The sequence below is a fragment of the Colius striatus genome, chromosome 10 (genome assembly GCF_028858725.1).
Source record: "Colius striatus isolate bColStr4 chromosome 10, bColStr4.1.hap1, whole genome shotgun sequence".
Classification (NCBI taxonomy): domain Eukaryota; kingdom Metazoa; phylum Chordata; class Aves; order Coliiformes; family Coliidae; genus Colius; species Colius striatus.
This window is the reverse complement of record NC_084768.1, coordinates 7135390-7151268: the sequence shown is the minus strand read 5'-3', so window position 1 is coordinate 7151268 and position 15879 is coordinate 7135390. Positions and strand designations below refer to the sequence as shown.

General features: G+C 39.5%; 1 protein-coding gene across 2 annotated transcripts in view; it reads left to right on the top strand.

The window, feature by feature from the left end:
• The window catches only part of DIPK1A (divergent protein kinase domain 1A), a 32814-nt gene extending 20464 nt beyond the window's left edge, over positions 1–12350 (top strand). For both annotated transcript variants that reach the window (XM_062004171.1, XM_062004170.1), the window contains exons 2-5: positions 7686–7820; positions 8114–8221; positions 9489–9665; positions 10963–12350. In XM_062004171.1, coding sequence (XP_061860155.1) covers positions 7701–7820; positions 8114–8221; positions 9489–9665; positions 10963–11775 — 1218 coding nt within the window. In that variant the 5' untranslated portion in view covers positions 7686–7700 and the 3' untranslated portion in view covers positions 11776–12350. The remainder of the gene's footprint in view (positions 1–7685; positions 7821–8113; positions 8222–9488; positions 9666–10962) is intronic.
• Positions 12351–15879: the final 3529 nt, after the last annotated feature.

Below are 15879 nucleotides of genomic sequence, written 5' to 3'. Positions count from 1 at the left end.
TAGAGAGCAATATGGAGTCAACTGGGACTTGGACCATACAACTACATCGGCTATTACCTGCCTCAAAGGAGTTAAGTAAATCTAACAGTGACCCTTTGTCAGCATGGATCCAAGCATTGACATTCATGCATGTTTCTGTGGTGCAGAATTTTAATGTTATTGAGATGTAAGTTCAGTTCTTTTTCATTGTGAGAACAGATGTTCTGCATGTAGTTTTCTTTATAGGTAGCAGTCTTGAAGAGGAAAAAAGTAGAAAATGCTGTAATTGAATACACATTGTGTTAACTGGATCTTCCTTGCCTCCAGATTTGCATAGTCAGTCCTGCTCTTTTGTGGCTAAAAGAAAAAGGCCATGAACTTAACGGTTTTAAATTAATTAAATTATGCTGCTTAGACTGGAAACTTTTTTTTTCAGCTTATTTTTAACGTGCTTTTATTTACTTTCAGAAAGAAATAATACCTAGACTTATCTGAAGAATGAAGCTTATAGAGAAAGTGTTTAAGAATGTGCAGAGGGCAGGTCAAGATATAACTGCTGGTAGGATTAAAAAAAGTTAATTTGAAGAGACATAAGTAAATTTAATCAGTGGAAGACACTTGAAAGTACATGAAATGCCAGAGAAAATACCCAGCTTTGCTACTGAATTTTTAAATTGTGATGCTTGTACTAGTGCTGTTGACTTAAGGGAGGCAAAAAACCCCACAAAGGGAAACCAAAAACTCAACACATTTTTGGAGAAAGCAGATAACATTCCTATACATAAAAGCTGTAGGCTAAGTGCTGGATGGAGGATAGGAGACTGCCCTTCTCTTCTTGCTCTTTTCAGTGTATCTCAGTAGCACTAGGCTGAGTGAAAAATGTGAGAGGTTTGGTAGGAAACCTAAACAAGATCCCCCCCCTTTTTTTTTTCTTCATTGGCAGCAAATTTCAGTAGAATAACTGTTAAAAAAAAAACCTGTTTAAAAACACAGATCCTTTTCAGATTGGATGGTCAAAAGTTTTGTTGCAGGAGTTCTCTGTGTATTTGCAGAGTTGTGTTTGCAGCTTGTGTATTTATTTTATGAAATACATGATGAAACTTTGTGTGAGATTAGGCTCACAACACTACACTTGGTATATATTTAGATGGAAAATAAAGTGCCTCAAGTTAGCTCTGTGACAGTGTACATGCAAGAAGTTAAGGGCGATTTGAGTCAGCTTTTGCCAATGCAGCCATTCTCATTTCAGCTTGGCATGATCTTAAATCTACTTAGTAAGGAGGCTGAGCTTTGTGGAGTTTTGCTGGGAGTAGTCCGAGACACTCCTCTGATCCCATGCTGTGTTACTTTACTATATGTACAGCTAAAGTGGTAGAGTATGCTCCTGTACCTTAGCTACTCCAGCTTAACTACTGGAAACTTCCAGTGAAAATGTTTTTTTCATGAAGATAGTTCTCAGAGTATGGGACCTGACCGTGTGTGCTTCTACAGACTCTGCTGTGTGGTGGTAACCTTTGACACAGGATTTAGACAACAGAGTGGAAGTAAGGGGCAGCTGGCTGCTCGGTTGACTACAAGTCAATCTTGATAAAAAGGTGAGTACGGAAAACTCATGAACATGCTTTCATGTCATAGTTTTCAATAATTGAGTAAGATCTACTTTTATCAAAATACCTTGTTTTATTTACAAATAACTTTTATACCTCTCTTCAAATATTACTGTGTCTTATTTGGCTTGGAAAGGCAAAGAAGGTGGTTGTTTCTGTTTGATGCTGTGTCTAGTTACAGAAATGTTAGGCCAAAGTAAAAATAGATGAATGACTCCCCTAGTTAGATAAATTTAGGAATTGTACTACAGAGCATGCATTGGTATTGCTACCATGGTGAAACCAGCCAAGAAAGATTTAAACTGAATAAATTATTATGAAAAGCATTGAACCTGCATGACTGGAAGTGCTAAAACTATTGTGACGTGTGTCTTTCAACCGGCGGAAAGTATCAAAGGGAGCAAAGAAAAAGCGCATTGTGTTCTCAAGCTGAACTGAGGAAAATCTGGTTGTATGCTCACAACTGATCCAGATAAGGTGACCCCTCAGTCCTGTACCTTAAATGTTTTTGATCTACTGGTTTGGTTCCTGTCTCAGTTCGTAACTGTGTTTCAAGAGACCTCTGCTGGAGGGCTGCCTCAGGGCTGGTAACCTGGCCTTCTTGGGACAGATCCACTGAGGAAGAATAGATCTCTTTGGTTTTGTTTTGGTTTATGTTGTGTAGTGTGAGTGTAAGAGTAAGAACCCACATGCTCTCCTTAGAGTTTGCTTTTGATTATGAAATAGACAACAGGAAGAGAGACACTCTCCTAGTGCTTTGCCATACTGCTTCTGCTGGCTTCCCAGAGTTACAACAAGATGCCTGTGGATGATAAGCACATTTTGTACATAGTTCAGGACACGGGTTCTGAAGAAGCAAAGTTGTGCTGGAGAAACTGAAGGAGTGAATGAGGCACTGAGTAGTGCTGGAAATTTACTTAAGAATGGAAGACAAGGAAGGAAAACAGGAACTGAGGCCAGCATTGCAGAATCATATGGAAATAGATTGGAAATAGCTGGAAAAAAAAGAATAGCAGATAGTAAGTGGTTCAAGAGGGGGACACTAAAACTGGAGAAGCAAAGAGTCCAAGATGATTACTGGAAAGGAAAAAACTAGTAAGTGAAAATTTTAAATTACTAAATATAGAAAATTATCTGTAAGAAAGATGAGGCTGAATCTGCCTGAGCTTGAAGGAAGATTTTGGCTCTTTTCTGTAGGAGGTAGTGGTGGACAAATATTTCTGAACCTGTTGGTAAACTAACAGTTCTCACTTATTGGTGATTCACATGTTGGATGACTTTTTCAGTCCATTAAAGTACTGTGGTTTGCAAGAAAGTTTCTGATTCTTGAAGTTGTAAGCATGTAGGTGTGGTGTTTTACCCTTTTTTAAGCTAGGAAATTGCGCTGAAAATCTTGGCGTTCTGGCATTTTAGTGGTGTTCTTTCTATGGGAAAGGTTTATGTATGTTTGGTGGTGGTTTTTTGTTTGTTTGTTTGTTTTTCTTTTAATGCTACCCAGCCCCCTGCTGGGTTTTCTGAACTCTTCTGTCTTCCCTACCCAAAGCTTCCTCATACATTTCTAAGCTGTTTCTAAATGTGCTGTAAACCACATAGTGTTATTGTTGGTCTGCTTTTGTACTCCATCCAATTTCCATCGGTATTGCGAATTTCATGCTTTAGAAGAAATTACATGTTACTCCAGCTAAGGTCTTTGTGGCTCTGAGGAAAATAGCAGAAATTATTCCCGTCTTACAACACGCTAAACAATGTATCATAGAAGAACTGGTTGAAGGAACTGTTTGGTCAAGATTTATCATTAGAATAAGAGCAGTTTGTTGTGTCCGTCTCCCTTTAGGCAGTTTTAAGATCAAGTCAAATGACACTGCATGAAGGAATAGGGGTGCACAGCTGAAGCAAGCAGTGGGACCACAGCTGCATGGAATGGAATCCATTTGGATGTTTTGGAACTGAGCTTTCTTGGATTATTTCTTCCAAGAGGAAGGGGTGTAATGCATGCAGTTTATTTGTCACATTTTTAAAAGTTAAAACAGTTGACTTGCTTACCTCTGCTGCAGTCTGTCTTTTCCCTTCCTTTCAAAGCTAGGTAATATTGTTCCTCCTATTGCTGTTTTCTGTAACCTACTTCCTCCCTCTCCTCACAGACCTTCCTCCGTAAGTTTTCCACACTTTCAGCACATGGCTGAGAGTCCACTCTGAAGTAGATTCAGGTTTTCTATTTTCTTTTTCTCAGCTTAAATCTTGATTGTTACCAATGGAACATTTGCTTAGTTTCATAAATTTGAAGAACAGTTTGAAGTTGTTCATCAGCTGAGAAGCTAGCTGTCCTGGAAACAGAAATCCTCTACTTAGAACACATAAAGTTTTACTTCTTTATCTGTTTAACACTATATCCTTGCTAACCTCAGCCCTGATTTGGAGGGACTGAGGGTATGAGGCATTTCATGGTTACAGAAAGTTCACTTCTAGATGAGTCTGTCAGAGACTTCTAGCAGCAAAATAATGATGCTTATGATAAGCTTTCAGTATCTATTAGTTATCTTTGGTTTTTATTTTGAAGAAAATGTGATCTGAATCAACTTGTGATAAAATATGTGGTTGGTTGGTTTCTAAATTTGTACTGATAATTCTTTGCTGGAGTGTTGTTTTTTTCTTTTTTTAATGCATTTTCTTCAAAGCATCTTTACTGGTGGACCACTGATGTAGTCTAGCATGACAATCCCACGTTCCTCTACCTTTCCCTCATTAGTTACATATAAATAAGAAGGTACTCAAGCACTTCATGTCTTAAAGTGGGCCAGATCTTTTTTTAGTAAATGTGGTTTTTGATATTTGTATTCCATGTTCCTCTTAACCTATATTTATATTAAAGATGTATAGTGTCTTTAAACTATTAGACCTCTACAGTACCACAGGGAGCCTTTGAGAATTCTGATAGTGCTTCTTAGACAGCATAAACAAAATCTTTGCATTAATGAATGATAAATGTTAATATTTAGTCTTATTCATGGGTGTTTAGAGAAGACCAAGGATTCAACGAACATGATTTACTGTGGGTGGATACAGTAATTTGTTTTTTAAAGTGACTTTTTGGTACATGAATGTGCTGTATATACCACAGAAAAGATTATTAATTTTGCTCTCTTCAAAAATCTACACCATGAATGGTTAAAACAATGTATTATAGTGTGTGTGATGTTCTTCACTTGCAGCCCTGACAGTGGAGGAACAATGCTTAAAAAGAGGGCAAATAGGTTTAAATTGTTAGAAAATTACTTCAGAATATTTCTATGGGTTTTGCCAAGGTGCATTATCTTGCAGTTGTGCTGACACAACTAACTATTTACTGGCTTCTACTGCAAATTAGGTCAGCTTCCTGATTTCATCTATGATATGAACTCACTAACAGTTCTTTAAGTGTAATTACAACAAAATGGGCTTCAGTACAGACATGTGAAGAATCAGGGGCAAAGCAATTTGTGCTGTACTGACCAATTTGTATAATGAAATTGCAATCTAAGCAAGACCAAATATGTGATTGAAAATCAGAACTGAAACAGAACAAAAGCAGGAAAAAAACTCTATTTGGCAGCTGGCAGTGAGGCCCCACACAGGTGCTCAGTCACCATCCTGGTGGGATGAAGGAGAGAATTGGAAGAGTAAAAGTGAGAAAATTCATGGGTTGAGATAAAGATAGTTTAATAGGTGAAGCGCAAGCCATGCACACAAGCAAAGCAAAAGAAGGAATTCCTTCCCCACTCCCCAGGACAGCAGGGCTCCATCACACTTGGGCTGACAAATGCTGTCACTCTGAATGTCTCCCCTTTCCTCCTTGCCCTAGCTTTATATGCTGAGCATGACACCATACAGTATGGGACATCCCTTTGGTCAGTTGGTATCAGCTCTCCTGGGTATGTCCCCTACCAACTTCTTGTGCACCCCCAGCCTGCTCACTAGTGGGGTCATAGGAGAAGCAGAAGAGGCCTCAACACTATGCAGGAACTGCTTAACCATAACTAAAACAACTCTGTGTTGGCAATACTGTTTTCAGCACAAATCCAAAATGTAGCCCCACACCAGATACTATGAAGAAAATTAACTCTAGCCCAGCCAAAACCATCACAATACGGCCTGATCTAGGTGAACCTGCTTCTGCAGGGGGGTTGGACTAGATGATCTCTAAAGGTCCCTTCCAACCCTCCCATTCTATGATTCTATGAAAATATTCACAAGTCAAGCCTCTTGCATTCGTCTTGTATACAAGTATGTTAAAACTGACATCAACAAGGTGTCTGAAGCTTAAGGTTGGTCCCAAATAAGCTTTAGTGATGCTCCTTATTTTTTACTGGAAGTTTGAATTCTTATGCTGAACAAGGTGAAGAGTGTGCAAACTTGAACGAGCTTTAGTGGATCACATAAAGACAACATCAAAATGTCTTTGTTCTACTGTAGAAGAAAAGAAATATAAAATTGTGGTTAGAGCACTGGACTAACTTTTCAGATCTAGACTTAGGTATGAGTTATTACCTGTGGGTGGAATGATGTGCTTCTGCTTGTCCTCAGGAGAAGTGTTAATCCATTTTGTCTCTACATTTACATTATTGAAGAGATTGTAGATAGGTCTTCATTAGCATCCTGGAACCACAAACACTATATTGGTGTGGAACTTGGTGTGTTTTGCAGGGACATAATCCACAATGAGAAATATGTATGCTAGAACTGTTTAAATGTCATACCATCAAGTTTCTGCTTTTCTGTCTTGGGTTAACTTACTGCATTATTCAGCTTGGGATTTTTGTTGGTTTTGTTGAGAGTGAGTGGGACAAAGGGACAGGACTTAAGATTTCCTTAGACTGAGGTCTTTGATTTGACAGCATTGTATCTGAAAGTTGCTTGGCCATAAGAAATGTCTGCCTGCTTCTCTCAAAATACAGCCAAAAGGCGCTCAGTTTTTCACATGAAAAGAGTCCGACGGAATTTGGGACTGGTATTGTCACACATGAAAGTGTTAAAACACCTTGTGTGTACCTTGTCCTTGATTCACAATGTCACAAATGTTTATTTTTTAGAATTGTTATGCTGTAAAATGGAATGGTAATAGGATATAAAATTAAGGGCTCAGTCATATGTGTGACCTGCTCTAGGTGGTCCTCCTCTGGCAGGGAGATTGGACAGGAACTGGTAACTCATCTCTTCCAACATATGAACAAGGCTAATATGAACCAGCTCTAAGCAAAATGAAGTCCAGTTCCTAATGTTAGTACAGTGTACAGTTGACCTGTGAAATTAATTGCTAAAAGGTGTGGATACTAAGAACCTGTATGGATTTTAAGAGAGTCTGAGTAAATTCATGAAACATAAGTGGTTTGAGATTTAGTGAATACAGAAAATTAGATCTGTCTAAGCAAGTTCTAGAGGAAAATGGGAACACAGTTGGGATAGGTATTGTATGTTCTCGCTCTTCAATGGCATCTGCTTCTATTACTGAAGATCAGGATACTAATAGAACTGACCCAATATAGCTGCTCTCAAGCACTATCCTTATACCCTATTGCTAAAGCTGATCATGGCTTTCTGTGAAAAATGTGAATGTGAGGCCACAGAATCAACAGGAAAGGCTTGCATATGGTTATGGTAAAGACACTGAAGGTGAGACTAATACAAAGGAATTTAATTCCATAATGAAATGATGTAATTTCAAGGAAGGAGTGTGTCTGTTTTGCATATTTATGCATTAATGCAGGTTTTTTTTCACTAGATTTCTGATATGTTGGATTGAGATTACCAGGAGTGGGACATAAGTAACTGATCTTAAAGCAAAATGCAAATACTTGAGCTTGGCAGTTTATAATTTTGATTGATTCCTGCAGCCTGTCTTGCCCTATGAGGGGCTCTTACCTTTTCTTCTGTTTATTTGTGGTTTAATTTTCCTTCCACCTGCATAAGTCTAATTCCCCCCCCACCCCTTACACATACAGCCTGCTTACTTTATCACTGCGGAATTCAAATTCTTAAAGGTGAAATAGTGGATCATGTTTGTTTCTGTCATTCTGACTGTTGCTGAATGAATTGCAAAGAATGTTTTCTCTTTGTGTCCTCTAGGTACGTTTCTCATACATGCGGATGAAGTACCTCTTCGTCTCTTGGCTAGCAGTATTTATTGGCAGCTGGGTTATGTATGTTCAGTACTCCAACTACACAGAACTATGCAGAGGACATGACTGTAGGAAATTGATAGTAAGTATATTTAGTATAGTTGCCTTGAAAGTGTTTGTCATGACTACCTGCCCAGCAAATTCAGTCAGTGTTACGTGTAAATTAATCAAATTCTGATATTCCATCATCTTGAAGTAAGATTTTATCCTCAATTACAGATAAAATAAATTACATTGCTTAACAGTGTTTTGGTACAGGGTTATTCAAATGGTTTTCTTACATTTTTCTTTCTGGAGTCAGGTGTTGGGAGAAATACAGTTGTTGCCTCCTTTCTTGGCCAATTTGTTAAATGTTTTTCTGCCTGTTTGTTTCAGTGTGATAAATACAAGACTGGAGTTATTGATGGGTCAGCATGTAGCAGTCTTTGTGCTAAAGAAACTTTGTATTTTGGAAAATGTTTATCAACAAAGCCAAATAATCAGGTATGGTTTTACTCATTCAACCTAGTTTCATTATTTCCCACTGAAGTGTCATTATCTGGAGCATCAAGTAGACCTTAGCATCAGCAAGCTGTATCTGTTTAATACAGATTATTTCAAACTTCATTTAAACACATGCTGCCAATGGCATCTTGGGATGCATCAAAAAGTGTGGGCAGCAGGTCAAGGGAGGTTCTTCCCCCCCCTCTACTCTGCCCTCATGAGGCCTCATCTGGAGTCCTGTGTCCAGTTCTGGGCTCCTCAGCTCAAGAGGGACAGAGAACTTCTGGAGAGAGGCCAGTGCAAGGCCACCAAGATGATCAGGGGACTGGAACATTTTCATATGAGGAAAGGCTGCAGGACTGGGGCTGTTTAGTCTGGAGAAGAGGAGACTGATGCGAGATCTTATTAACATTTACAACTATCTAAATGGTGGGTGTCAGGAGGTTGGGACATCCCTTTTTTCTATTATATCTAGCAACAGGACAAGGGTTAACGGGATGAAGCTGGAACATAAAAAGTTCCACTTAAATATAAGATAAAACTGTTTCACTGTGAGGTGAGGGAGCACTGGCACAGGCTGCCCAGGGAGGGTGTGGAGGCTCCTTCCTTGGATGTCTTCAAGACCTGCCTGGACATGTTCCTATGTGACCTTCCTAGGTGAACCTGCTTCTGCAGTTGGGTTGGACTAGATGATCTCTAAAGGTCCCTTCCAACCCTTCCATTCTATGATATATGTATATAATATTCTTATAGAGAGAATATATAATATGTCATTAATATTACAAAATTATGCATAGAGTATATCTGTATGTAATATTATATGTGATTATTATATGTTGAGTGATGTATTATTATTTTATAATACATATACAGATATTTTAGAAACATATATACATCAAATATACTGGGTTCTTCTGCATTTTGACAAAGTGACTGTACTTTTGTACAGCATGCTACTTTTCTGCTCTCCTGCTTCTCAAATAGAAGGAGCAGCCTCTTAAGGTACGAAAAGGTGGTAGCAATGCCAAAATACTGTTTATCAGGCTGGCTCTGTATTCTGACAGTGTAGTGTCTCCTGAGTACATGCAGTACTGTATTGTATTTGAAGATGCCATTGTTTGAATGTGCTGTTTGCATTGTCTGTATGCAGGACTCTATTTTCTAGTCTATGTTGCTCCTTGACTCTTGAAGCAGTGGTTGGAGTACAGATAATCTTTAGATGATGGAAAACAGTGTTTCTTACCTTTCCCCCTCTTTTCTTGCACAGATATATTTAGGAATCTGGGGAAACCTGCATGGTGTTATAAAATGCCAGGTAGAAGAAGCTGCTCAACTTGATTTTGGTACTGACCGAGAACCACGGAAGGAAGTAGCCCTGTTTGATAAACCAACAAGAGGAACCACTGTTGAGAAATTCAAAGAAATGGTATATGGTCTTTTTAAAGTAAGTGTATGCTTATTTTGTCTGTTTTGACAGAAAGGCTTATTTTCCAGCAGCTAAAGAGAATGCCCTGTTGTATGAGCCTTATTCAAGTGCATGTTGGGAAAAATAATCATCACAAAAATACTTTTTCCCAGAGGTGCTAACCTGGAAGTTTGAAGTAAGCAATTATTTTTTTTCCTTTTTAACAGATGGACTCTGGTATGCATTTTGGTTGTGGACAGCTTTCATGTATATTTGTATAGAAAATATGGTTGAAGTAGCTTGGTTTTGCTGCTTTTGGTGTTCCTATCACCAAGTACAAAGCCTGAAGCACAACTAAAAAGTGCTCACAATTGAGAAGAGTTACCATGTTAACTGAGCAGCAGGAATCTCTAACCAGAATGGCCAGCCATACCTCTAAGTTCTTTCTGTATTATATTAATGTGATATTTCAATTACCTTAATGCTACTTCAGAATGTTCATAATATAATCACTTTGATGCTGTGTCCATACTGATTTTAGGTTTTCTTTCTTAATGTCTTACTATTGTCATAGCCCTTGTGTCTCCAGGGGTGGAAGTAATGGTGTTCTAGCTGAGTTAGCATATATGTGCACATACACATATATGTAATGTAATCCTGTAAAGCCAATGGCAGTTGTCATACATAGCTTAATCTCTAAGAAGGGGTGAGCAACAGGTGTTTAAGTTTGTAGGAAATTGGGTAAAGTTTATGTGACTTCCTGTGTGTGTTAGTCCTAGCTGAAAATGAAACAGTTGTGATTCCAGCAATGGCTTGTTTCTCTGTATCCATACGATGGAGGTGGTTAAATCAATAGTAAAGTATTTCAGTACACTTATCATATGGGATTTGAACCCAGTGTGTCTTTAGTACTTTTTACAGTTGCCCAAAATGTAGATACTGTAATTTCTCTACACCTGTAAGGTTTAATGAGCTGAAGTCTAAGCCTGATCTAAACATTTGAATTCTACATACTTTTTTTCTAAGACTGGAGTCTTACTTAGCAAGCTACTTGGTAAGGCTTTTCTAAAGGCTGATGTGACCAAGGTTTGAATTTTAATGTTTCCATTCTGAAATGCAAAAACTAGTACTTTCAGAAGACTTGGTGCCTTTGAAAACAGAACCGAGAGGGAGCTTTTCAGGCATCTGATTGCAAGCTCTGTAATAGCTATAACTGATGAAAACTAGTGCGTAACATACCCCACCATGCTATCCATAGGAGGAGAATAACAGGAGTTAGGTGGATTGGGGTTAGTTAATGAAATGGTACTTAATCTTTTTCATTTGTTGCTTTTAGGCAAAATTGGGTGAACAAGGAAATCTTTCAGCACTGGTTAATCTCATCCTGTCTTTTGCTGATGGAAACAAAGATGGTAGAGTTTCTTTGCCAGAGGCAAAATCTGCATGGGCACTTCTGCAGTTAGATGAGTTTCCGTTAATGGTGATCTTGCAGGACAAAGAACATACTCCCAAGCTGATGGGTTTTTGTGGGGATCTCTATGTGACTGAGAAAGTTGAATATACCTCCCTCTATGGAATCAGCCTTCCATGGATTATAGAACTCTTTATTCCCTCTGGCTTCAGAAGAAGCATGGACCAATGGTTTACTCCATCATGGCCAAGAAAGGCAAAAATAGCTATAGGGCTTTTAGAATTTGTGGAAGATATTTTCCATGGACCTTATGGAAACTTTTTTATGTGTGATACAAGTACCAAAAACTTGGGATATAATGATAAATATGATTTGAAAATTATAGACATGAGAAAAATTGTCCCAGAAATGAATTTGAAGGAAATAATCAAAGATCGCCAATGTGAATCGGATTTGGACTGTATTTATGGTACAGACTGTAGAACTCTATGTGACCAAAGCAAAATGAGATGTGCAACAGAAGTAATTCAGCCAAACTTGGCAAAAGTCTGTCAGCTACTGAAAGACTATCTGCTTCGTGGTGCTCCTCCTGATATCCGTGAAGAACTAGAAAAACAACTGTACTTGTGTATTGCCCTTAAAGTCACAGCGAATCAGATGGAAATGGAACATTCTTTGATACTCAATAACCTAAAAACACTACTGTGGAAGAAAATTTCCCATACCAATGATTCTTAGCCTCTCCACCAGCAGAAGATGCTGTTGATGCCTGCCACTAGAGGTGGCCTACCACATTTGATAAAAATGATCTGCAGCCTTTTTTAAAAGCCTTTCTTTACTCAGATGACACAAGTAGCTCTTTTAACTCTTGCCCTTCAGTTGGTACCTTGTGACAGGGCTTGTCAAAGAACGCAGTGCCACTGAATGGTTGGACAGAGGCCAGAAGAACTTCTGGTGTTCCAGTGCTCTGTTAAGGAAACAAAACCCCTGCATGCTTGACTCTTCTGTGCACTTTGTCAGATCTTGAACAGGATGAAAGTATTTGCTGTGCCACCACATCAACTGATGGAACATCTCATAATTCTGTGAAAATCATTGTTCACTTGGGAAATACGTGCAGAAGATTTTTATCCTAACTAGTTTTATGAGGAACCATCTCTACTGCAAATAATGTGTCTGAGTCCAAGCTGCTGTGAATAACGTGAACTGTAAGACTGAAGTTTACCAATGTCTTGGCATGGCAGAGTTTGCACATTAATAATTTTTAATCTGTGGAAAGTCAGAATTTTGTTCTAGAACTGACAGGTTGTAATATGAGACAAATCAGATTCCATTTGCACCTAGTTACTTCATGCTTACCTCTTGAATTTTTAAGTAGTTGAACGTTTTTTAATTGAAGTTCTTATATAGTGAACCACAGTGGGAGGCAAGAGTTTTAGAATATGTTGTTAGTGTCATGTATGTAGTCTAGTAGCAGCAGCAACATCCATTTCAAAACTTGTAGATTATTGTACTTCAGTTGAAGCCTTTAACTCAAACTAAGCTGTTGCAGATACTGAAAAGTAAGGAGTTTGTGGACTAAGGTATTGTGTGAGAACTGACACTAATTAATTCTTTAAAATACTGTTAGCAGAAATGTCCTAAGTTAAAAAAATGAAGTTGCATAGTGTAGGAATCTGCTGAAAACAAGTAATAGGTGGGAATAAGGTCTTGACTCTTTACTGTCCCTCCAAATTAGCTGCAGACTTGTACTTAAATACTCTTGTACTGTTGCAGGAAATAAGTAAGCCAGAGCTAGACCTGACCTGTAGGATCGAAGCTGGATTGTTCAGGATCATGGAATATGACTTAAATGAGAGCCTGTGAGACAGTAACAGCTAGCAATGAGATGGAACAAAGATGAGCTATAGTGAATGTTACTATTCTCTCTTTCTAGCAGCATCTGAGTCACTGGTAAGTCTGAAGTTCTGACTAAACACTGTCTGATCCTGACACTCCACGTGGCATGACCATTCTACCACCTTTAATCTGCATCCCTGGTGTTTCTCAGATTTACACCTATGTTCAGAATTACGCAGAATTGGATGCCTCTAAAACCACTTTAATACTGTGCTCAATACTTACCTGTTAGTGTTTAATACTTTAGGTATTAAGTAATTCAGTCTTTAATAATTTCAGTGGCAGTTAAATGCGTTCCTTGAATGATTAAATTGAAATGCAGGACCAACATCAAGTCAGTTCTCCATACCATACATACATAATGGTATGCAGCCTGGGGTAAGAGTGTAATGTTTTGTAAATTACACCAGTTTAGTTTAAAAATTACTATGCTAATTATTGTCTCTAACTTGATAATGTCTTGCAACCACAAGCTAATAAGTATTTGTAGCCAGCAATGCACTTGTGTAAAGTGGTCACTTTCTTGGTGGAAAAATCTGACTGTAATTTGGGCAGATGGGCATTTTGAACAAATGGAAAACGTTTAATAGTGCGGTTTGTTATATAGAACCTTCCTCTTTCTTGCTGTTCATCAAGTTGGAGCTTTCGTTGTGAAAAAATACACTTTTGTTTACAACAAATCACAGGCCTCCTTTTCTCTTTCAACAGCAGTACTTAACATCTGTCACTGTCTTAAAGCAATGCATTCCTGCATGTAGCCTACTTGACTCGGGTTTTAACTGTGCAACCAAGTTCAGTACATCTAGTTCCATACATCTGAGGGTACACTCTGGATGAGGGGACAGAGTGTACCCTCAGCAAGTTCCCTGATAACACCAAATTGGGAGCACTGGCTGATTCCCCAGAGGCTGTGCTGCCATTCAGAGGGATCTCGACCGGCTTGAGAGTTGGACAGAGAGGAACCTCATGAGGTTCAACAAGGACAAGTGCAGAGTCCTGCTCCTTGGGAGGAACAACCCCATGCACCAGGACAGGCTGGGGGTTGACCTGCTGGAGAGTAGCTCTGCAGAGAGACACCTGGGAGTCCTGGTTGATAATAAAGTAACCATGAGTCAGCAATGTGCCCTTGTGGCCAAGGCGGCCAATGGCATCCTGGGATGCATCAAGAAGAGTGTGGCCAGCAGGTCAAGGGAGGTTCTCCTCCCCCTCTACTCTGCCCTCGTGGGGCCTCATCTGGAGTCCTGTGTCCAGTTCTGGGCTCCTCAGCTCAAGAGGGACAGAGAACTTCAGGAGAATGTCTAGTGCAAGGCCACCAAGATGATCAGGGGACTGGAGCGTCTTTCATACGAGGAAAGGCTGCGGGGACTGGGGCTGTTTAGTCTGGAGAAGACTGAGGGGAGATCTCATTAAAAGTTTATAAAAGGTGTGTGTCAGGAGGTTGGGACATCCTTTTTTTTCTACGGTATCTAGCAACAGGACAAGGGGTGATGGGATAAAGCTGGAACACAAAAAGTTCCATTTAAATATAAGAGAAAACTATTTCACTGTTCAGGTGAGGGAGCCCTGGCACAGGCTGCCCAGGGAGGGTGTGGAGTCTCCTCTCTGGATGTCTTCTCAACCTGCCTGGGCCCATTCCTGTGTGACCTCATGTAGGTGGACCTGCTTTAGCAGGGGGGTTGGACTAGGTGATATCTGAAGGTCCCTTCCAACTCCTACCTTCTATGATTCTAATGGGAAAAATCAGTGCCTAGGGAACTTGAGATGCAGGGAAAACTAAGGGATGGAGTTGAGTCAAGGCCTCTGTATTTAAGCACATATATGCAACTTTGAACTGAATTCTCCTGTCGAATCACTAAATCACGTTCAGCATTCAGCTTAAGACAGTACCTGTTTGAGTAACAGCCAGAAGTGGGAGCTCAGTGCTGGGGAGCACTTACTTCGGTTACATAGGAAGCTTGAATCAATTAGACATTTAAGTCACAGTGGGGAGTGTCACAGTTTGTGTTCCTGAAAACCTAAGGCTCCCTTGAGGCAGAGTTCAGAACCTGCTGTGACTATTGCATTTTCCTCTGTTACCAATATTAAGTATGATGAAAGAAAAGTGAAGGCTACATAAAGCTTTTCTCAAAAATTTAAAATACTGTTGTAGTGAGAATGACAAAGTTCTCATGTCGAGTCTTTGCTACTAGTCACTCCAAAAACTAAACAAATTTTTCTCTTAAGGAATAATTTTTGTCATTACAGTTTGAAAAGACTGTTGAGATCAAGTCCAACTGCTAACCCAAACTGCTAAGCCCATCACCTATGTGTCAAAGTTCTTTCTCATGTCCAATCTAAACCTCTCCTGGAGCAACCTGAACCCATGTCCTCGTGTCCTGTCATTAATTATTCCAAAGAAGAGACTGAATCCCCACAATACACCTGCATTTCAGGTAGTTGTAGATAATGATCTTGTTTCCTCTCAGCCTCTTCTCCAGGCTAAACATCCCACTTGTTCTCCCAACCCTTCACCAACTTCTTGCCCACCTCTGGCTATGCTCCAGCACCTCAATGTCCTCCTTGTAATGAGAAGCCCAGAACTGAACACAGTATTTGAGGTCCAGCCTCACCAGCATCAATGGGACAATCACTTCCCTGGTCCTGCTGGTCACACTATTTCTGATATATGCCAGGATTCCATTGGTCTTCTTGTCCACCTGGGCATGCTGTTGGCTTATGTTCAGCAAGTTTGTTGATTAATACCCCCAGGTCATTTCTGCAGTGCAGCTTTCCAGCCACTCTGCCCCACGCCTGGAGCATGACATGGGGTTCGTGTGGCCCAAGTGCCTGACTTGATTTTGAAGCCTCCTCTGCAAAGGAGTTCAATTCATGCAGTACTTCAAAAAGAGCAAGAAACCCAAAAAGCTATAAACGATCTGCATCATAAAAGACAGTCTTACACAG